General features: G+C 41.3%; 1 protein-coding gene across 1 annotated transcript in view; it reads right to left on the bottom strand.

Annotated features, from left to right (window-relative positions):
* The window catches only part of JHY (junctional cadherin complex regulator), an 80,113-nt gene that overhangs the window by 5,386 nt on the left and 51,179 nt on the right, over positions 1-23,548 (bottom strand). The window contains exons 5-7 of the mRNA XM_027979338.3: positions 17,090-17,745; positions 11,410-11,704; positions 116-196 (exon numbers count right to left, since the gene is read on the bottom strand). Coding sequence (XP_027835139.1) covers positions 116-196; positions 11,410-11,704; positions 17,090-17,745 — 1,032 coding nt within the window. The remainder of the gene's footprint in view (positions 1-115; positions 197-11,409; positions 11,705-17,089; positions 17,746-23,548) is intronic.

The following is a 23,548-nucleotide window of genomic DNA, read 5'->3' as shown; positions in this document are numbered from 1 at the left end:
ATTCAGAGGGAGATGTTTGAATTAGAACTTGCTTCCGGGGGTCTCTCTATACAGTTCTGCTGGAAGACAAAGGACAGATCTGAGCCTGGAAATGCTGTAGGTACCTCCCACTCACTTTGTCTCTGATGGACTCAAGGTCAGGTCCGAGGCCTCCAAGTTTCACGTCTCTGTTCTGATAACCTTTCAGCTTGGAGCTCTTGAAAATACAATCAAAGAGAGAGGTTTTTTTAGAGACTTGTATGTTCCCCCCCGCCCCTTCCAAGTTGTCGTAGCCACGTGAGAAAGGGGAGAAGCGAAATGAAGACTGGTGGCCTGCGTGGACCTCGGGGGAGTGGGTGTGTCCTGAGAGTTCTTCCATTTTAATGGTCGTCATTGATAACAGTGTCCTTGGTAATTTGTAGCTGGTGGACTGACATGTGTGGACTTTTCCACTTCTGCAATAAAAAACACTGAAATTCTGAAAATTATAAATAAAAAATTTCAAGTGCGTAAAGTGCTGCTTTGTTATTAACTTTTTTAAAAACCGTTTTTTCCTACTTTTTTAGTTTAAATATTTAAAAACTTTTTTACAACATTGTGTTGGTTTCTGCCATACAACAATGCGAATCAACCCTAATTACACATACACTCCTTTCCTTTCTAGCCTTCCTCCTCTCCCCCGATCCCATCCCTCCAGGTCATCACAGAGCACCAGACTGGGCTTCCTGTGCTACACAGCAACTTCTCACCAGCTATCCTTCTTATACCTGATAGTATATGTATGTTGATGCCACTCTCTCCCTCCCCGACTGTGTCCACAAATCCATTCTCTCCATCTGTGTCTCCATTCCTTCCCTGAAAATAGGTTCATCAACATAATTTTCCTAGATTCCACATAGATGTGTTAATATACTATATTTGTTTTTCTCCTTCTGACTTGACTCTGTATAATACGCTCTAGGTTCATCCACCTCACTAGAACTGCCTCAAATTCATTCTTTTCTTATGGCTGAATAATATTCCACTGGGTATGTGTACCACATCATCTTTATTCATCTGTCAGTGGACATTTAGGTTGCTTCTGTGTCCTGGCTATTGTAAACAGTGCTGCTTTGAACACTGGGGTACTTGTGTCTTTTTCAATTATGGTTTCCTCAGGGTGCATGATCAGTAGTGGGGTTGCTGGGTCATATGGTAGATTTGTTATCAATATTTTTAACATGACAGACACATTCCTACTCTGCTGCTACTATGACAAGTATGTCTAGTTTTGCACCATTCACTGAACCAAATGATCTTCCTGGAAGAGGCTATCTATCAATAAATGACTCAGATAAGCACACTGCTTCAAAGGGAGAGTGCCCTGTCTGATGTTAAGATTCAAAAGAACGGAAATATGTAAAGCTTAAGAGTCTAAGGAAGACCCACTGAGAAATTCATTGTATTCAGTGTGATTCTGGATACGTTGAAGGGTACAGGTAATTTTGATTCCCTTGTGTCTCAGCTGTTAAACAATCCGCCTACAATGCAAGAGACCTGGGTTCAATCCCTGGGTGGGAAGATCCCAGGAGGAGGGAAAGACTACCCACTCCAGTATTCTGGCGTAGAGAATTCCATGGACTGTATAGTTCCTGGGATCGCAAAGAGTCAGACACGACTGAGCAACTTTCACTTCACTTCACTTCACAGGTAATTTTATATGATAACTATTATCACTGTTGCATATTTAAAGGGATGATACAAAACAAGGCCATTTAATTATTAAATTATGACACGTGAGCACAGTAGTAGGCAGGAAAAATACTAAGGTGCTCCTGATTGTAGGACAGATTGAGATTTTTCCCAAATTCCTGCTTTTGACAGGAAATCTGACTTGTTATTTGCAGCAGATGCCCTTGTGGTAACCATGTCCTTTAATTTGTGAGCTCCTTTGGTTGTCTTCCTTGGGAAGGGTGCATGCATGCTAAGTCACTTCAGTCATGTCCAAGTCTTTGCAACTCTATGGACTGTAGCCCCTCAGACTCCTCTGTCCTTGGGACTCTCCAGGCCAGAATACTGGAGTGGGCTGCCATGTCCTCCTCCAGGGGATCGTCCTAAGCCAGGGATTGAGCCCCTGTCTCCTAACATCTCCTGCACTGGCTGTCAGGTTCTTTACCACTAGTGCCGCCTGGGAAGGGTAGGAAGGACGATGCCAAAGAGATGGTTTGGGTGACAGTAATGATCTTGGGGCACATTGAAATTGGTGCTTAGAATAAACAGCCATACCGTGGAGGTGGCAGTTCTGAACTGTACATGGTACCACCTATTTATATGCTAATGACAAGGCATTTTTCTAAATGTTGAAAGTTCCTGTTAATTATTGAAAAGGGAAAGTAAAAGTAGCTCAGTCAAGTTTGACTCTGTGACCCCATGGATTATACAGTCCATGGAATTCTCCAGACCAGAATACTGGAGTGGGTAGCCTTTCCCTTCTCCAGGGGATCTTTCCAACCCAGGGATTGAACCGAGGTCTCCCACATTTACCACAAGGGAAGCCCAAGAATACTGGAGTGGGTATATACACTATATCTAATGTGTTCTTTCCTAAGAGAGAATTTGTCAGAGATAGTCAAGAGGCTTTAAAAATGGAACATTTCATCATATAGTTACTGCATATAATTCTCAAATCTTAACAGTGAATTTGCATATACACATGGATCAACTGTTACTTCTCACAGGGACTATTAACTGACTACCTGGAGGTCAGATCACTTAGCTTCTCCATTGCTATCTCCCAGGGTTAGAGCCAAATTCTCTTTTCCCCAGATCCCAGCACTGAGCTCTGGCCTTTGAGATGTGAGCTAGAGGGTGCATCTTGGAAAACTTTTATTCAGACTGCTACAGCCCCTCCCCTTTCCCTTGATCTTGTCTTGAATGTGGATGTAATTTCTGGAACTAACAGCAGTCTTGAAGCCAGGAAAGGGAAAAAAGAACAAGAGAATCATAAATACTGGTTCTGATGTTTTGAGCTCTGGAAGCACCAGTGCAACTACCTACTTGTAACTATACGTAAGAAGAATGAACTCAAGAATTTTTCAAGTTGTTGTAAATAGCAATTCTATGACTTGTAGCTGAAGGCAATATTTCTATGGTCCTACAGAATTTTTATGGTACATCTTGGGGCTTCAAAGGGCCAAAGTCATGTGCCATTTAGGCAATAGTTCTACACTGCAAGGATGAAAGTTCTGTAAATAGTATTTGCATTATTAGAATGTTAATATAACATTATATTATATAATGACATTTATAGTCAAAACTCTTTCAGTGCATCTAATCCTAAAAGATCAAAGAAGATCCTTTCTTAAAGAAGGCTTTGTTGTTGTTCAGTTGCTCAGTTGTGTCCAACTTTTTGTGACCCCATGGACGGCAGCACACCAGGCTTCCCTGTCCTTCACTGTCTCCCGGAGTTTACTCAAACTCATGTTTACTGAATCTATGATGCCATCCAACCATCTCATCCTCTGTTGCCCCCTTCTCCTCCTGCCCTCAATCTTTCCCAGCATCAGGGTCAAAGAAGGCTTTGGACTAAAATGACTAGAATATTAATAACATTACGTATATAGAAGAAACAGTGTTCACTGAAGCCACTTAAAAATCATGAATCTCACCCAGAAAAACCACTACAGCTGCTTCCTGCCCTTTAGATGTGTCTGCTCCTACTTTTCTAAAATTGTCCCTATGCTACAAATTATTTTGTTATTTTTCACTGAGGTTAGCATGACACTGTATTTCCCTGCCATTGAATATTTTCTGTGTATAACATGCTATTGTCTCTTTGTAGTTGAATTATTTAGTGCTTTCTCCAAATGTTGAACATTTAAGATGTCCTAGGGATGAGCACAGGCCTCCCTTGTGACTCAGCTGGTAAAAAATCTGCCTGCGATGTGGGAGACCTGGGTTTGATCCCTGGGGTGGGAAGATCCCCTAGAGGAGGGAAAGGCTACCCACTCCAGTATTCTGGCCTGGAGAATTCCATGGACTGTATATATCATTATGGAACCCCAGCTGGGGTCCCCTATTCAGCACTGACTGCCCCCCATGCACACACACAGCAGCTGCTCCTCCAACCACACCCCTCCTCCTGCTCCCCACCACCCACAGCCCTTGACCCTGGCCAGCCTCCCCCAACACAGGCCACCAGATGGGCTCCTGAGACCCTCTCCCCAGCACAAGGCTGTCTGTGTGCAGCTCATTCCACTGGGGGTGGAGAGTAGGAGGGTGTACGCTAGATTTTGGACTGGCAAATAGAGGCCTGGGGTGGGGGGTTAGTGTGCCTCAGTTTCCTCCCTAACAGTGGAAATTTTATAATATCTGAAAACTGAGGGGACTTCCCTGGTGGCTCAGACAGTAAGAGTCCACCTGCAATACAGGAAACGTGGGTTCGATCCCTGGGTTGGGAAGATCCCCTGGAGAAGGAAATGGCAACCCACTTCAGTGCTCTTGCCTGGAGAATCCCTTGGACAGAGGAGCCTGGTGGGCAACAGTCCATGGGGTCACAGAGTCGGACACAACTGAGTGACTGACACACACACACATACGCACACAGGGATGAGCACTGTCTGTGGGCCATTCATTATTTCTTCACAATTATTTCTTCTCTTCTCACTTCTCAATTATTTCTTCACTTCTCTGAAGAGAAATGAGATTATTGAAACAGAATTGTGAGCGTATTCAGGGCCATTCATGAACACTTCTGTTAAGGAGGCAGAAGAATGCTCCTTTTGTGCAGATCTTGATGACGCTGAGTATTATCACATTTTAAAACCTCTGCTGATTTTTAATAGGTGAATGAGCTCAGATATCATATTCTTGGCAACTGCGAATTTGTTCTTTACCTGGCCTGTGTCACCTGTGCCATTGTTTTCAGCATAATCACTAAGTTACTATCTATTTGCCAAAGTAACCAAAGATGAAAAAGGAGGGAATCTACTCATGTCCAAGTCACAAATCCAATTTGTCCAAAACTGAGAGAAAGAAATGATTAGTGGCCAGAAATCACAGCCTTAGTCTGAAGCAGCTTAGCCTTAATCATCCCACCGACTCACAAAGACAGATTGTGAAGCGTGAGTAATTGCTTATTGCTGCCCCGTCCAAGTTCTTACTATCACCTGGATTGGATGTCATGATGGTCACAGGAAGACAGAACCGAGGGTCCAGTACTGCAGATTGACGCGAAAGAGAGAGTGTGGACCGAAAGGGGCATCTCCAAACGCTGCTGACCCCTTGACAGGGTGAGCTGCTGCCAGTGAAAATAAGAAGGGACGTTTCTCAAGGGAGCGCCAGGGCTCCTAACAGAGTTTGTTCTGGGTGACCGGCAATGAAAAATCCTGGATTCACTTGTTAGCCTCAAGTAATCTTGATTGGTTCTCAGTGCTGTAATTTTGTTTGATCCCTTTCCATCAAAAATCTTTTTAACAGCTTTATTGAGATAAAATTCACACACCACCACATTCACCCATTTGAAGTTGTACAAGTCAGTAGTTTTTAGTGTAGCTATCAAGCTGTGCAAGAGTCACCACAATCCAATTTTAAAACATTTTCATTATCCTAAAAAGAGACCCCATACCCATCAGCAATCACGCCCCTCCCCTCTCTCCCTCTAGCCCTAGGCAACCACTAATCTACTTTCTGTCTCTTCAAAAGGCTGTCATAGGCAAATAATCCCTAGAATTTACTTTGATTTACCTCTCGTTGGCTGTTACAAGACCAAAAGGTCATGACAGCGTGATGCCCTCAAATTTTTAAAAATTACACCAACAATAATAGTCTCATTAGGTCTCCAAACGTGAGGAAAATAAAAGCACATTTTCAACAAATCTCCAGTGGGGTTCACTGCTAGTCTTTGTGTGAGATGCCCATGGGCTGACATTAGCCAACTCTGGCTCTAGTTGATGACTGACCAGGCCAGACCTGCCCCTTGGAACCGGTGTCCATGGGTCATGTCTTTGGCAGAGTTCGGCATAGGATTTCCTGGTGGAAGGTTTCTGCCATCCGTCCATCATGCTTCTCAAGCTAGAAGACGGACTTTTACTGTAAACTTGGGGCAAAAGCTGCCTGAACTGAACATGACATCAACTGTCCCCGGGAGGACTTGTGTCAACTCTGAGAGGTCATGCCCCGATGTGGGGGGACACTGCAGGACTCTCCCCCAGAACATTCCTCAGATGTGTAAGGGTGAGAGAGTTACTTAGTGATGGGATAGAAAACAATGTCTCCAATACTGGGGAACAGCAAGAGAAGGAAATTTGCTCTGCAGTTACTAAACTTAATCCAAATAAACCTCTTCTTAGAAGCAGTCGAGCAGCAATACCCAGATTGTCTGTGACAATAAACACACAAGTTAATTACTGTGGCTCAGCTCTGCACAGCTGTCAGAGAACTCCTTAAGCAGTTATTCTGTGCAGGTCGCAGTGGATATTTTTATACTGTTTATCATCCCTTGCGCTGGGTTAATCTCTCACTGCCTGACGTCTGGATTCAGTGGCATGGACAATGCTGAGTATTCATAAATCAGTCACAATATAACTGCCAGGAGAAGAGGGACGGTGTTCAGGCCTATTATCTTGACAAATCCTCAGATTTTTACTGTGATTCAAGTCAATTCCCTTGGAGACCAAGAGATTTGCTTTGACTGGGAAATGGGCCTGATCTGGGTAATGAGTCCCTGTGTCTGGGGCCCCGGCTACCTGCTGTCCTATACAAATAGCTTGGTTCTCAATCATTGTAGCTTTTGGAATGGCTCTCCGGACAAAGAGTGCTTCTTTGTCTTTGTCGGATGTAGGCTGAAGGTCTTGGATGGAGAAAATGGGTATGAGTGGATTGTAACATCCCCGAGAGAGAGCAAGAGGGGAGGGATTTCCCAAGTTTAAAGAGGGCTTGGGAAGCAGTAAGTGGAAGTTCTCTTTCTTCCTCTTCCCTCTCTTCCAGATCTTAGATGTCTGGTGATACCCACCATCACCTGGGCCTACCCTCTACCCTCCCAGGTAAAATGCAAATTCAGACTACAGGAGGAGAAGGAAGGGAAGGGAAATGAACATCTAGTTGCATCTGTTCTTCACTAGGTACTAAGCTAAGGTTTTGGGGTTTCCTTGGTGGCTCAGTGGTAAAGAATCCATCTGCAAGTGTAGGAGATGCAGGAGACGGGGGTTTGATCCCTGGGTCAGGAAGATCCCCTGGAGGAGGAAATGGCAACCTACTCCAGTATTCTTGCCTGGAGAATCCCATGGACAGAGGAGCCTGGCAGGCTACAGTCTACGGGGTTGCAAAGAGTTGAACATGACTTAGTGACTAAAACAACAACAATCTAAGGTTTTAAAATGGTATTTCATTTAACTGTCAAATGAAATCTACCAAAAGAACAACTCTTAATTGCTCAAATGGGGAACTAGGGGCTCAGGTGAATTAATAACTTGCCAAGTTATGCAGAGATTAGGTGATGGAAATTTAGAAATGGCCAAGTGTGCGACTTCCACTGATCCCTGCTCACTACAAATTGAGCTAAAATAATCCACAGTTGGTAGGAACCCTAACCCAGAAGGTTCTCATCCAAAGTGGTATGTTTGAACTCTTTCTTAGGCCCTGATAACTCATAAGTTCTAGAGGGACGGGACATCCTCATCTTGAGAATGTGCTGGTTCCTAAGCTCTGAATACATTTCCCCATAGAAGTAATAATACACATGGTGTCTGGCTTCCTAGTCCAGTGTACAAACTCTATTCTGTTTATGAAGTACTTGAAAACAGTACTAATTGTACCTCAGAAAATAACTGTAATGTAACCTAAGCATATAATGATGTTTCGGTGGAAAAATAAGTTACTTATGATCCCAGGAACACATTTCTTCTTAATACTGTAAAACTGGGGATTATCCCAGCTCCAAACAACTGGTAGTGGTCTCCATGGCCTGGACAAGAATTAGGACAGAGGATATGAGGGAAGGTCAGACAAGGAGCTCAAGGAGCCCTTGGGTGGGGGTATGGGAACGAGTGGTGGTAAGGACCCTGGATTGTGAGCAAGTTGAAGACCTGGGCTGTGTGGGCTCTTGGGTGGGGGCTGTGGCAGTGGGCTGAGGTGTTTCATGTCCATCAACCTCTGAGGTCCTCTCTTAGGAGGACACAGCAAGCTGGTCCTCCTTTCCTTCTCTGTAATATAGAACTGTCATTCTAGTCCACTTTCCCTCGTTTTCTTTAAGGCCACCCTTTCCTTTTTTTCTGAGGCTCCCACATGAGCTTTTAGCTCACGACCCCCTATACCTGGTGTGCTCTGCATCTATCTGCTCTGTATGACATAGCCAGAACAGTCTTTCTAAAAAGGCTAAGCTGAATATAGGAAAGTTGCAGGATATAAAATTAACGCACAGAAATCCCTTGCATTCCTATACACTAACAATGAGAAAACAGAAAGAGAAATTAAGGAAACAATTCCATTCACCATTGCAATGAAAAGAATAAAATACTTAGGAATAAAGCTACCTAAAGAAACAAAAGACCTATATATAGAAAACTATTAAAACACTGATGAAAGAAATCAAAGAGGACACAAATAGATGGAGAAATATACCATGTTCATGGATCAGAAGAATCAATATAGTGAAAATGAGTATACTACCCAAAGCAATCTATAGATTCAATGCAATTCCTATCAAAGTACCAACAGTATTTTTCAGAGAACTAGAACAAATAATTTCACAATTTGTATGGAAATACAAAAAACCTCGAATAGCCAAAAGCAATCTTGAGAAAGAAGAATGGGACTGGAGGAATCAACCTGTGTGACTTTAGGCTATACTACAAAGCTACAGTCATCAAGACAGTATGGTACTGGCACAAAGACAGAAACATAGATCAATGGAACAAAATAGAAAGCCCAGAGATAAATCCACACACCTATAGACCCCTTATCTTTGATAAAGGAGGCAAGAATATACAATGGATTAAAGACAATCTCTTTAACAAGTGGTGCTGGGAAAACTGGTCAACCACTTGCAAAAGAATGAAACTAGAACACTTTCTAACACCATACACAAAAATAAACTCAAAATGGATTAAATATCTAAACGTAAGACCAGAAACTATAAAACTCCTAGAGGAAAACAGGAAAAACACTTTAGGACATAAATCATAGCAGGATCCTCTATGGAAATAAAAGCAAAAATAAACAAATGAGACCTAATTAAACTTAAAAGCTTTTGCACAACGAAGGAAACTCTAAGCAAGGTGAAAAGACAGCCTTCAGAATGGGAGAAAATAATAGCATATGAAGCAACTGACAAAGAATTAATCTCAAAAATATACAAGCAACTCCTGCAGCTCAATTCCAGAAAAATAAATTACCCAGTCACAAAATGGGCCAAAAAACTAAACAGACATTTCTCCAAAGAAGACATACAGATGGCTAACAAACACATGAAAAGAGGATCAACATCACTTATTATCAGAGAAATGCAGATCAAAACCACAATGAGGTACCATTTCCCATTGGTCAGAATGGCTGTTATCAAAAAGTCTACAAACAATAAATGCTGGAGAGGGTGTGGAGAAAAGGGAACCCTCTTACACTGTTGGTGGGAATGCAAACTAGTACAGCCACTATGGAGAACAGTGTGGAGAGTGCTTAAAAAACTGGAAATAGAAGTGCCTTATGACCCAGCAATCCCACTACTGGGCATACACACCAAGGAAACCAGAATTGAAAGAGACACGTGTACCCCAATGTTCATCACAGCACTGTTTATAATAGCCAGGACATGGAAGCAACCTAGATGTCCATCAGCAGATGGATGGATAAGAAAGCTGTGGTACATATATACAATGGAGTATTACTCAGCCATTAAAAAGAATACTCTGTGCTCCTCTGTGTCCACCCTGCCTCTCATATTTCAATATGATACTGAAGCCACGTGCCTGCGAGCCTTTCCCAGTTCCGGGTAATTGTCCACTCTTGCCACTTGCTCACTATACATCCCCTAGCACCTGACACCGGGTCCTGGAAGGAATTCAACACATATGTGTTGAGTTGAACTGAGGATGGCTTCCTAAATCTGCCTGAGAGTGGACGCTCCCCTGGATCCAGACTCTTGTGCCCCCAGCTGCTGAGTGTCGTCTTCCGTGGCTTACAGTCGAGTCCCTCCCTGAGAACTGCCCTCACTCAGATGGAGTAGCCCAAAGTTACTATCAGATTAACAAAGTAGTAACAATGGCACCCCACTCCAGTACTCTTGCCTGGAATATCCCATGGACAAAGGAGTCTGGTATGTTGCGGTCCATGGGGTCGCTAACAGTCAGACACGACTGAGCGACTTCACTTTCACTTTTCACTTTCATGCATTGGAGAAGGAAACGGCAACCCACTCGAGTGTTCTTGCCTGGAGAATCCCAGGGACGGGGGAGCCTGGTGGGCTGCTGTCTATGGGGTCGCACACCGCAGCAGCCCAAAGTAGCCGTGCCCAAAGTTACTACCCTTCCCCACAGGTAGGCAACAGCCAGTGGCTGATCCGTGTTTGCCTCTAAAGGGCCATACCAACTTCAGAACCCTCGGGGGCTTGGCTGAAGCGTGCTTTGAGCCTCAAAGCTGCCGCCTCTCCCTCGCCCCGCCCTGCCTGCTCCCTCCCTCCCAGGGGTGGTTCTGGAGGAGGAGGGCTCCAGCCCACAAATCTCCATTTCAGAGTCTGTTCCTGGGAGGGCCCACCCACTACAGGCCTATTGCTTCCAACCAAGTCTTTACCTGTTGCCCCTTAAAGCATTTTCCAGCTTTTCCCTTACTATCTGACACTGGAAACGAATGGTCTCTCCTGAGGAGTTTTTATTGTTTGGAACAGTGGAGAAACACAAAGGACATAAAAAGACTCCTTCATTTCTTCCTGGAAACCTTCCTTTTTTGCCTCCCACCCCCATTTCCTTTATTTAGCAAAGCAGACCTGATGGGAAAGACTTCAGTGCACAAAGGTGCTAATGATGGTGAATCTTTTTGTTGTTGTTTTACAAATATTTTCATTGGAGGACAATTGCTTTACAGTGTTTTATTGGTTTCTGCCATACATCAACATGAATCAGCCAAAGGTATACATATGTCCCCTCTCTCTTGAACCTCCCTCCCACCCCACCCCCCACCCCATGGTGAATCTTATAGTATAGTATCAAGTTATAGTAAACACAGAACTCAGTAAAGCAAACATTTCAGAAGAAAACTGCAGTCATTGGCTGTCCTGGGTGTTTTACTGCAGGAGCTGAGGTTGAGATGAGAGTCAAGGAAGAGTTCTTAGGGGATGGGGGCAGGAAGAAGAGAAAGAGGAGGAAGAGGAGCATCCCTATTCCAGGCCTATGATAAGGGGAATGAAAATCAAGGACCATGAATATTATTAACATGGAAGGTTAAGTAAGATGCTGTTATTACCTTAATGCTGCTTCTTTTCCTATGCTTTTTCCCCTTTTCCAGTTGAAACAGATAGTTTTCGGAATTGCTGCGGCTGATTTTCACTTGGTTTCTTTGGCTTTTCTCTGAACTGAGTTGGGATTCACTCTCCACCCTTGAGAGTATGGGTGGAAGGGTGAGCCCGGGTGAGGCCCCTTCGTGGGGCTGCACCTCTGTCAGCTGCAGCAGGGCTTGCTGATGCTGCTCCATTATCTGGGAGAGCCGGGAATCTGGGGAAGCCTTAGCAGGTTGTTCCTCAGAGGAAGAATGAAATTTCCTTAAAGGAAAAACAAAAAAAGCACAAATCTGTTAAAATGTAGATACATAAGACTTAGCATAAAAGTCTTCATGAACCATTGATTTACTGTATCTACCACTCCCAAAGAACCCACCGCCAATGCAGGAGACATAAGAGACGCAGGTTCCATCCTTGGATTGGGAAGATCCCCTGGAGGAGGAAATAGCAACCCACTCCAGTATTCTTGCTTGGAGAACCCCATGGACAGAGGAGCCTGGTGGGCTATAGTCCATGGGGTTGCAAAGAGTTGGACTTGATTGAAGTGACTTAACATGCATGACAATCAAATTAATGCCCTTTAATCTTTTCATAATTATATTATTATCCATAATATCCAATTTTTTCTTTAGGATATTCTAGCTCTTACTTAGAACTTTCATTTACTGCATTCAGAATAGAAAAAACACCATTCTGAAAAATCAAAGGCCTTTCCACCACAAAATACCTGAATATGGTGGATTAAATTAAACAAATATCCTTTTAATTATATAAATGAATTTGTAAGAGAGATGGGGAATCTTCAAAGACAACAAACTAAACAGGAACTAAAACTAAAGCAGATTTTGGATGAGGCTGAAGCTATAGCTTTTTTGGAGGGAATTTTGAACCTAAGTGCTTGCATTTTACCATTTAACACTGGTATTAGATATGTCAGACCTTGGCCTTGTGTGGGGCAGGGAATCAGAAGTGAGATACCTACACTAAGGCTCTCACCCTTGAAGATCCCATTCTCCAGGGGATCTTTCCAACCAAGGGATCGAACCCAGAATCTCCTGCATTGCAGGCAGATTCTTTACTATCTGAGCCACCAGGGAAGCCCTGAAGAGATACAGCCTCAATAAAAAGGCAGATTAGTAAAAAACTCATTCACCAGCCTTGAGAAACAACAGAGCAACACCATCTTTGTCTAGGCTCTGAACTAGAAAAAAAAAAAAAATTCCCTGGGAATTTGGGGCAATATTTGGGGTTCAAATTTACCTTACCTACATAATCATGGAACTCCAACACCAAGAAATTAACATAAAAATGATACTGGAGGAAGGATACCTCTGTAGGTGGCAGAAGCAGATACAAAAGTTCTCTGGAAAAATGCAAATCAAAATGACAATGAGCTACTACTACCTTATATCAGTCAGAAAGGCCATCATTAAAAAGTCTACAAATAAGAAATGCTGGAGAGGGTGTGGAGAAAAGGGAAGCCTGCTACATTGTTGGTGGGACTGTACATTGGTACAGCCACTATGGAGAACAATACAGAGATTGCTCAAAAAACTCAATATAAAGTTGCCATATGACACAGCAATCCCACTCCTGGGCATATCTCCAGACAAAAGTATAATTTGAAAAGATACTATGCATCCCTATGTTTATAGAAGCAGTATTTACAGTAGCCAAGACATGGAAACAACCTAAATGCCCATCAACAGATGAACAGATAAAGATGATGTGGTACATGTACACGATGGAATATTACTCAGCCATAGAAAAGAATGGAATAGTGCCATTTGCAGCTACATGGATGGACCTGGAGATTATCGCACTAAATGAAGTAGGTCAGAAATACCATATCACTTAATATGTGGAATCTAAAATATGACACAAATGCACTTATCTATGAAACAGGACAGACTCACAGACATAGAGAACAGACTTGTGGTTGCCAAGGGGTTGGGGGAGGCTTGGACTGGGAGTTTGGGACTAGCAGATGCAAACTATTATATGTGTAAGTTGCACTCAGTCATGTCTGACTCTTTGCAACCCCATGAACTGTAGCCTGCCAGGCTCCTCTGTCCATAGCATTCTCTAGCAAGAATGCTGGAGAGGGTTCCCATTTCCTTCTCCAGGGGATCTTCCCAACACAGGGATTGAACCCAGGTCTCCCGTATTCCAGGCAGATTCTTTACCACCTAAGCCACTAGGGAAGGCCCAAACTATTGTATACAGAATGTATAAACAACATTGTATATCATAGGTAACTATATTCAGTATCCTGTAATAAATTACAGTGGAAAAGAGTATGAAATAAAAGTTCTTTAGAAAGATACATCCCCACCCAAACCTGCCTAGGTGTCTACAGATAGGTGGCTACACATAAGTTCACAATCCAAAATTTTAGAACATGTAAGGAAATAACCTACCAAATAAGAGTCCAGACACATGAACACTCACATACCAAACAGTAGTAGATTTCTAAGAATTTAGGATAACTGAATATTAGAAAGCATTTGTAAGGAAGTGTGTATAATGATTAAAGACATGAAGTAAGAAATAAAAACTCTGAGAAATATATTCTGAAAAAGGAACAGGAAGGTTTTAATCAGAACCATACAGAAATTCTAGACATGAAAAGCACCATCACTGAAATTTACAACTCAGTGGACACATTAAACACCATATTGGACACAGTCAGAGACTCATAAACAGGAAATTTCTCAGAAAGAAGCCCAGAGGGATATGAGATGGGAAATAAGAAACAGTTAAAAAGACATGGAGTCTAGAATAAGAGGATCAAATATCTATCTATTGTGTGTTCCTGAAGGGAAAATAGAGCAAATTTGGGAGACATAGTATTCAAAGGGAAAATGTGTGATGATTTTCCAGAATTTATGAAAAAGACGAACCTTTAGATTTAGGAAGCCCAGAAAAGTCACAAGCAAGACTATAAAATGCAAACTAAATACATCATAGTGAAGCTTGAAAACACAAAAAACAAAGGAGAGACCTCAAAACCAACAAGAGAATAAAAGACAAAAAGAATGATAATTACATTGATAAAAGTCTTTTCAAAGAAATACAGAAGCCAGGAAATAGAAAAACTGTTTTCAAAGAGTTTAATTCTTTACCAAGTTAAACAGTAATTTAAGAGAATAAAGTAATTTCAGGTAAGTTTACTAGTGAAATGTACTTGCTGAAAGAACTTCTAAAGGATCTACTTAAGGAAGGAAGAGTGAAATGGAAGAAAGATCGAAAGCAAGACATTAATAAGCAATCGGTTAAATCTAAAACAGCATGGACTCTATCTAGCAATAATAAAATAGCAATTAGGAGATATAGTATGCTGAATGAAAAGAATATGTATGACACAAGGGGTGACTGGATTAGAACAATCCAGTGATTTTGAATGTGTCTGCAGGATAGCAGAAATATTAATTTAACACTAGTCTAGTTAAGTATGTAAGTTTAAAAAAAGAGAATAGAAAGAAAATATGCATTTCCAAATCAGTAGAGGGGAAAGGTAACAAAGTTCTATCAGTTCAATAGATAAATTTTTAAAAAAGATATTAGAAAAAAGTAGGGTGGTTAGGACAAATTAAGATAGGGGAAAAAACTCAAAATTTGAATATCATAAAAAATGTAAGTAGTCTAAAGGTTAAAATCTGCCCACAAACAACAACAAAAGAAAGGCCAAACAAAAACACACATGTGAACTAAATAGATTTACTGAAAAGTTCTATGTAACTTTCGAGTAACAGTTCCAATTGTATATCCCAGAGGATGTGAAATGAGGGAATTATTCTAAGGCTGGTATAATCTTGGTATAATTGATAACACATCCAGACAAGGCCAGTGACAGATTGGAGAATTTTAAGCCAGTCTCACTTCCTACATGTGAATGTTAAATCATAAATAACATTAACAAATCAAATCAAGCAGTTTATTCAAATAGTATGACAAGTTGGGATTGTCCTAGGAGTAAAAGGTTGGTGGAATGTTAGAAAATCTGTTAATACATTTAGCCACATTAAAGAATTAAAGGAAAAAAATTTTTAATTGATGCAGAAAAAGTATTTGATAACATTAAGCATCTATTTATGATAGATCTTTGCAAAAAAATAGAAATAGAAGTACGTTTCTTCTATTTCTCCCTAAGTACTAAAAATTAAATATTTTTAATGGCAAAATGTTAGAAGCACTCCCTCTAAAGTCAGGAAAAAAAAAGACAAAAATGCCTACTATCTATCTATCACTATCTCTTCTAGGAAGTGAATTCCAAATCTTGTTAAATGTACATTCCACACCTCCAAGTGGAGCACTGAAATGTCTTCTGATTAATTCATACGTGTTAAAATTGTCTCTCTACTTTGAAAATAAGCTCCTTGAGGGTTCCTATGCATCATACTACTTTTGTATCTTCTATAACAGTTTAGTCCTATATTCAGTTGTATCAGGCGTGTAATAAATACATTTGATTGAATGACATCAAGAAATCCCCCTTGATTTTAAAAATAACTTTTCATTTTTCTAATTACAGAAGTAATGCATATACATTGTAGGGAATTTGGACAGCTCAGAATATATAAAGAAGAAATTAAAAATAATCCCAAACTTCTTTGCCAGAGGTAGACATTACTGATGTTTTGGTGCATTTTCCATCTTCTGTGTACATTTTAACATGTAGGTGAAGCTCATACTCTTTTAGGTAAAATTTTGTACCTCACTATTTTCTCTCTATAAGGACTTCCCAGGTGACTCAGTGGTAAAGAATCCACCTGGCAATGCAGGAGATAAGGGTTTGATCCCTGAGTGGGGAAGATACCCTGGAGGAGGAAATGGCTGCCCACTCCAGTATTCTTGTCTGGGGAATCCCATGAACAGAGGAGCCTGGAGGGCTATAGTCCATGGGGGTCGCCAAGAGTCAGACATGACTTAGCAGCTAAACACAATAACAACATTTTCTCCCTATAGAAGCATAATTTTAAAGGGTGTGTTGTTTTTCAGTCACCAAGGCGTGTCTGACTCTGCAACCCCATGGACTGTAGCATGCGAGGCTCCTCTGTGCATGGGATTCTCCAGGCAAGAGTACTGGAGTGGATAGCTATTCCCTTCCCCAGAGGATAATGAAGGTGAAATCTTTACAGTCTGAGCTACCAAGGAAGCCCATTTAAATAATTCCATATTTAATATTATAATTTACTTAAACATTTCTTTATTCAATTATTGTCATTTCTGTAAATGGTGATATTTTTGCACATACATAATTTTTTCTGCATTTTGGATTGTTTTCTTAAGATTGACCATTACAGAGTTGGAGATAATTTGTTTCCTCCAAATATTACCTGCAGTTCTCAAGATATACTGTATCTTTTTTTTTTAACTGGATCTTTATTGATAGGTTCCCTCTGTCCTTCTCCCCACTAGTCGCTGGTTTAACTACAGTGGAGAAGCTAGAGACAGGGAAGAAGAAAAGAAATACATGAAAAGTGGACTATTTTAGGTAGAAAGACAGAGCCAAGGACACCGTTAGGTGAATTTCTCCTCTTGCCTGACCCCTGTCATGAACCCACCCCTCTGTCCAGCATCCCATCCTCCCTCTTCTAGCCTCTCATTTCTCCAGAAAACCACCTGAGAACAGGGAATTCTTACCATAATATTTCTAAGTTCTTATACTTTGTTTCTGTATAATCCAGTTTGGGTTGCTTCTTCTTTTCGGTTGATGCTTGCATGTTTATGTTAGACTGAGAGCCTTTCTGGCTACGGGATGCCTGTTTCTTGGTAAGTTCATGAAGGTAGTTCAAGTGCATATCAGATTGAGTGTCGGTGTGTAGCTGCTGGTAGGAAAACCTTTTCTCTTCTTGGTCATTGTGTCCTCTTTCTCTATTAGCGTTCATCACTGGGTAATATCCGGCAGGATTTTTATATAATACTTTGTCAGAAACCTGGTGTGGTGGAGCAAATTGATTGGAGGTTACTTTGGGATCCTGGCTTCTCAGTACACTTGAGTATTGTAAATCATCGTTCGTGGCATTCATAATCACAACTGTGTCCTGTGTTACTTCAGTATCAATAGGCTTATTTGGGTTTTGTTGATTTCTGGGAGTGTTATTCTGGTTTCCTTGACTGACAACCAGCCCTTCAGTCACCAAAGACTTCGGGCCATGCTGGTGTTTATGCTGTTTTTGAATCTTGTGCTTGGCTGGTCTTTTGGAAGGTTGCTGGCCATTGGTTGTTTCCGAGGATTGATCTCTGGGTCCATTGCTTGACTTTTCACGTTCATATTGAGACCAGTGTTCCTGGTAATTCTAAAAAGATATTTTTTGTTAATGTAAAGTTGAAAGACTGAATTTAAAGTTAAAAGACAAAAATTTTAGTGTTTCTCAAACTGGGAGTTTTGAGACTTCTAGGAAGGTGATCATGGGATTGAAAGGAGATAAAGAACACAGGGGGCTTTCCTCATTTCAGGCAACGAAAGGGTGATTAGCTGAGTGCTTCCTCTTGGCAATTTCTGATTATGAATTTTCTAGAAAAAAAATAGCTTTGAAGGGGCATTATATTAAGGGCAAGTCTTTGACTTAAAATGTTGTAAAATGAAGTATTACCACATAGGGGGAGAAAGCAGCTTTTTCTCTAAAGAGCTGCAGAGGAAGTGCAAATCAGCATCAAAATACACACATTTGTCTTAACTAAGATAAATATTAAAAATCTTAACCAGAAAGAACATCAACGATTTGCTTTACCCACTAAATACAAGTTTAGTATGAAATACAATTCACATTATCAGATCTTAGTCATATAGGTCAGAAGCCAGAAATGACCTCTTCACCAGATGAAACAAATTAGATTTTATTCAGAGGATTATAAAAGAGTCTGCATGGTGATGGGACATCTGTGAAACCACAAGGGTTGTTTTGCTTCTGTTCCTTAATATAGCCTGTACTTAGGCAATCAAACATCTGGGGGAAATATTTCAATTTCAGAGCAGTCTTTATGCTTTCCAAAGTCTTATAACAACACAATGTACTCCTGGTATAATAGATACACTATGTAACTATATTGCACTAAGCCATTTAGACATATTTCCCAAGGAATAAAGCACTCATTACTTTGTGAAAAACTAGCTGAGTTAAGAGGCCTTTGGAAAGAATGATTATATGCTTACTGAAAACAGTCAGAGGGCCATATGCCTCCATGTGCTGTGTAACTGCAACATATTTCTTCCTCTCTAAACACACCTATAAAAAGCCTCTGTGGCCTGTATCTATGCAAGGTTAATCGAAAAAGCGCAAGTTACACAGATCATTTGAGAAAAAAAAAAAAAAACAGCCTTGAAATGAATAGATCATGTTTTTGCTCAAATTGTTTGTTTTAGGGATATTTCACTTTTTTGATATAATTGCCAAGACTCCTGTATAATATACTACTACTGTATAATACTACTCTTGTATAATAGCATTTCATGCCATTCTATTTCTCATGATATCTCATTATAAAAAGGTCGAGATTATTGAATTTAAAATAGTAATATACAATATTACTTCTTATATCAGATTTTCATGTAAGAATGACTTATAATTTGAAATTTAGAGTAAGTTCTCCTTAGATTTTGAACTTTCTGGAAGACTGGCCAGGTTCTGATTAGCTCCTTCAAGTTTTTACCTGCAGTATCCAAAAAAGAAAAACTTCCTTCTCTGTATTTCAATTGAAAGGGTCCTTCCTTCCATGCAGTATACTGAGCTGCATGGACAAAATGTGGGCAAGAAGGCTTTGCCAGTACACAGCCTAAGAACATCCTTGCTTGTAATGCATCCAGAAGAAAATTATGAACACACCATATTTACTTGGAGAAGGCGATGGCACCCCACTCCAGCACTCTTGCCTGGAAAATCCCATGGACGGAGGAGCCTGGTAGGCTGCAGTCCATGGGGTTGCTAAGAGTCGGACACGACTGAGTGACTTCACTTTCACTTTTCACTTTCATGCATTGGAGAAGGAAATGGCAACCCACTCCAGTGTTCTTGCCTGGAGAATCCCATCCTGGTGGGCTGCCGTCTATGGGGTCGCACAGAGTTGGACACGACTGAAGCAACTTAGCAGCAGCAGCAGCAGCATAGATATTTACTGATGCTGATGTTATTCTTTTAAGTATTTGTTTAGCCTTTTTTGTTGACTTTTAATGTTGTGTCAATTTCTGCTGTACAGCAAAATGACTCATATACATATATACATTCTTTTAAATATCCTTTTCCATTTTGGTTTATTACAAGAATATAGTTACCTGTACTATATAATGTAACACCTATATGTAGTCCATCCTATATATAATAGTTAATAATAATCTGCTAATCCAAAATTCCCAAGCCATTCCTCCTCCACTCCCCCTCCCTCTTGGCAACCACAAGTCTATTCTATGTTTGTGAGTCTGTTTCTGTTTTATAGATAAGTTCATTTGTGACATATTTTAAATTCTACATGTGAGTGGTATCAGATGGTATCTGTCTTCCTGACTGACTTCACTTACTATGCTAATCTCTAGGTCCATCCATGTTTGTTCAGCTTTTTAACTGCTGGAAAAATAAGTGACCAGGAGTTCTTTTTCTGCTACCATCTGACTGTACTTGGTCCAGATTTCTCTCTCATTTCCACCAATGAGAAATGACCCAAAGTCATTCCCCAATGAGTACCAGACCTGAAGTCTTGGCTTACCACTTGGTCTTAATCATATTATACCTTTTCTGCTGACAATTCAGATGACAATAGTGCTCTTCACAGGGTGCTTTATCAACAAGGCCAAGGACTCATCATTTCGTGAGAAACTTCAATTGTCTCAAGTGTTAAATCTGCTATTCACGTAAATGTGAGTGCCCAGGGATGGCATTTCAGTCTCCGGAAAGAAAGACATTTATGGGCTGGATGTGATTTGTCTCACCTTCCGAGCAGCCTACTTGAAATCTGAGGTTTACTAAAGATGTATTACCTACAATTGAGGCATCAGGTGTCACTCTTTAGGGCAAGACCTGAGTTCCCTGAAGTTAATATACAAAGCCATTCTCAGGCTATTTAATCTCCATCAGCACTGAAATCCTCTATTGCATCCCCCTCTCCCTGGGATTCTTTTGTCATCAACACTCACAATCAGTCCAGACTACATGCACTCAGAATAACTGCTTAATGGCAGTAGGTTTTTCCAGCACACACACAGCAGAGTCCTGTGGCTGGGGCATTAGCACCAGAGTCTCCTGATGCCTAATGCTAGGGTGGTAGTTTCTTAGTAAGATGTGTCCTCAGTTTTTAATGCTCCTCCGTATTGTCCCATCCAAGGGGAGTTTGCCCCCAACCCTGAGGAGGGCAGCAGCTGACTGTCTCTTTCATGACTTTCCTGTTTACATGACATAAGCAGAGGGGAGAACGCACGCTTTGATCTCAGCAAAAGCAAAATGTTCATCTGCTTTAAAACAAAAGCCATTCTTATTCTCAACCACCCTGATCAACTCTAGAGTCCTGAGGGTTGTTCCTGGACTCCAAGATTAGCTCTGAAGTTTGTGTTGTCTTTTTTATTATTTTATTTTTAATTGGAGGATAATTGCTTTACAACGTCGTGTTGGTTTCTGCTGTACAACATTGCAAATCAATCATAACTATACATATGCGTGTCGCCCCCGTCCCACCCACCCCTCATCCTGCCCCTCTCGGTCATCACGGAGCACCAGGCTGGGCTCCCTGTGCTCTGTAGTGGCTTCCCACTAGCTATCTATTTTACACAGGGTGGTCTGTAAATGTCAATGCTACTTTCTCAATTTGTTCCACCCTCTCCTTCCCCCACTGTGGCCACAGGTCTATTCTCTACATCTGTTCTCTGATTGTGCTCTTTCTTAACAACAAAACACACATTCTTTGAGTCTGGGTTATACATTCCATCCAATAATATTAATAAAATTTAGAGAAGACATTAACTGGCTCTAATTATTTGTGTCTGGATGAATAAATGCATCATAGTTCTGTCGAAAGCACTGGAGGCAAAACCCAATGAATAGCTCTTTGGAAACGTGGAAAGATATCTTAGGATGGGATTACGAGAACTTTGACGTTAATAAGTCAAAGATGCTACATATCTTTCACACTATCATTTCTTATCTAGAGAGGCAAGAGTTATTTTATTTTAGAGAGAAGAAGGAAAACATCCTATTTGATCCTTTTGAAGCCTTCCTTAACCGGGGAGTGTTCGACTTTTCCTTTTGACCACAGGCTTCTCTCCTGGGAAGGATCTTCTGCAGGTGAAAGTGTGCCCTCTTACACTGGCCCCCTGGGCTCCGACTCTTAGCTAAGTATTCTGTACACTTCTGAGTACACAATAGAAATGGGATCTGGAAAAGATTCACAGGAGCGCACAAAACAATTCGTGATGATAGGACCTCATGGACAGGTAAAGGATGATGGATTACCGAGATAAAGATGCCAAGCATGGGTAAGGCCTTACACAGAAAATAATGAAAATGACCATCAGTTCTTGGTATTTTTAAAGTGAAAATACACAATCTTAAATGGCCTTAGGGACCTTGTTTCCAGCATATCACCTTTCTTTTTCTGGTCCTATATCTCTAGTTTCTTATCCTTTCCGGCATGTGAAAGTGTTAGTCACTCAGTTGTGTCCCGCTCTTTTGAACCCCACGGACAATAGCCTGCCACACTCCTCTGTCCATGGAATTCTCCAGGCAAGAATACTGGAGTCGGTAGCCATTCCCTTCTTCCGGGGATCTACCTGACCCAGGAATCAAACCCAGGTCTCCTGAATTGTGGGCATATTCTTTACCTTCTGGTAAAGACCTGGTAAAGCCACCAGGGAAGCAAGCAAGTAAATGTTTCAGTTCAGTTCAGTCGCTCAGTCGTGTCCGACTCTTTGCTACCCCATGAATCGCAGCACGCCAGGCCTCCCTGTCCATCACCAACTCCCAGAGTTCACTCAGACTCACGCCCATTGAGTCAGTGATGCCATCCAGCCATCTCATCCTCTCGTCCCCTTCTCCTCCTGCCCCCAATCCCTCCCAGCATCAGAGTCTTTTCCAATGAGTCAACTCTTCGCATGAGGTGGCCAAAGTACTGGAGTTTCAGCTTTAGCATCATTCCTTCCAAAGAAATCCCAGGGCTGATCTCCTTCAGAATGGACTGGTTGGATCTCCTTGCAGTCCAAGGGACTCTCAAGAGTCTTCTCCAACACCACAGTTCAAAAGCATCAATTCTTCGGAACTCTGCCTTCTTCACAGTCCAACTCTCATATCCATACATGACCGGAGGAAAAACCATAGCCTTGACTAGACGGACCTTAGTCGGCAAAGTAATGTCTCTGCTTTTGAATATACTATCTAGGTTGGTCATAACTTTTCTTCCAAGGAGTAAGCCTCTTTTAATTTCATGGCTGTAGTCACCATCTGCAGTGATTTTGGAGCCCCCGAAAATAAAGTCTGACACCGTTTCCACTGTTACCCCATCTATTTCCCATGAAGTGATGGGACCAGATGCCATGATCTTCGTTTTCTGAATGTTGAGCTTTAAGCCAACTTTTTCGCTCTCTAGTTTCACTTTCATTAAGAGGCTTTTTAGTTCCTCTTCACTTTCTGCCATAAGGGTGGTGTCATCTGCATATCTGAGGTTATTGATATTTCTCCCAGCAATCCTGATTTCAGCTTGTGTTTCTTCCAGTCCAGCGTTTCTCATGATGTACTCTGCATAGAAGTTAAATAAGCAGGGTGACAATATACAGCCTTGACATACTCCTTTTCCTATTTGGAACCAGTCTGTTGTTCCATGTCCAGTTCTAACTGCTGCTTCCTGACCTGCATACAGATTTCTCAAGAGGCAGGTCAGGTGGTCTGGTATTGCCATCTCTTTCAAAATTTTCCACAGTCAAAGTTTCCACACAGTCAAAGGCTTTGGCATAGTTAATAAAGCAGAAATAGATGTTTTTCTGGAACTCTCTTGCTTTTTCCATGATCCAGCGGATGTTCGCAATTTGATCTCTGGTTCCTCTGCCTTTTCTAAAACCAGCTTGAACATCAGGAAGTTCACGGTTCACGTATTGCTGAAGCCTGGCTTGGAGAATTTTGAGCATGA

Source organism: Ovis aries, chromosome 15 (genome assembly GCF_016772045.2).
Source record: "Ovis aries strain OAR_USU_Benz2616 breed Rambouillet chromosome 15, ARS-UI_Ramb_v3.0, whole genome shotgun sequence".
Classification (NCBI taxonomy): Eukaryota; Metazoa; Chordata; class Mammalia; order Artiodactyla; family Bovidae; genus Ovis; species Ovis aries.
Note: the sequence above shows the minus strand (reverse complement) of the source record. Positions and strands in the feature narration are given on the sequence as shown.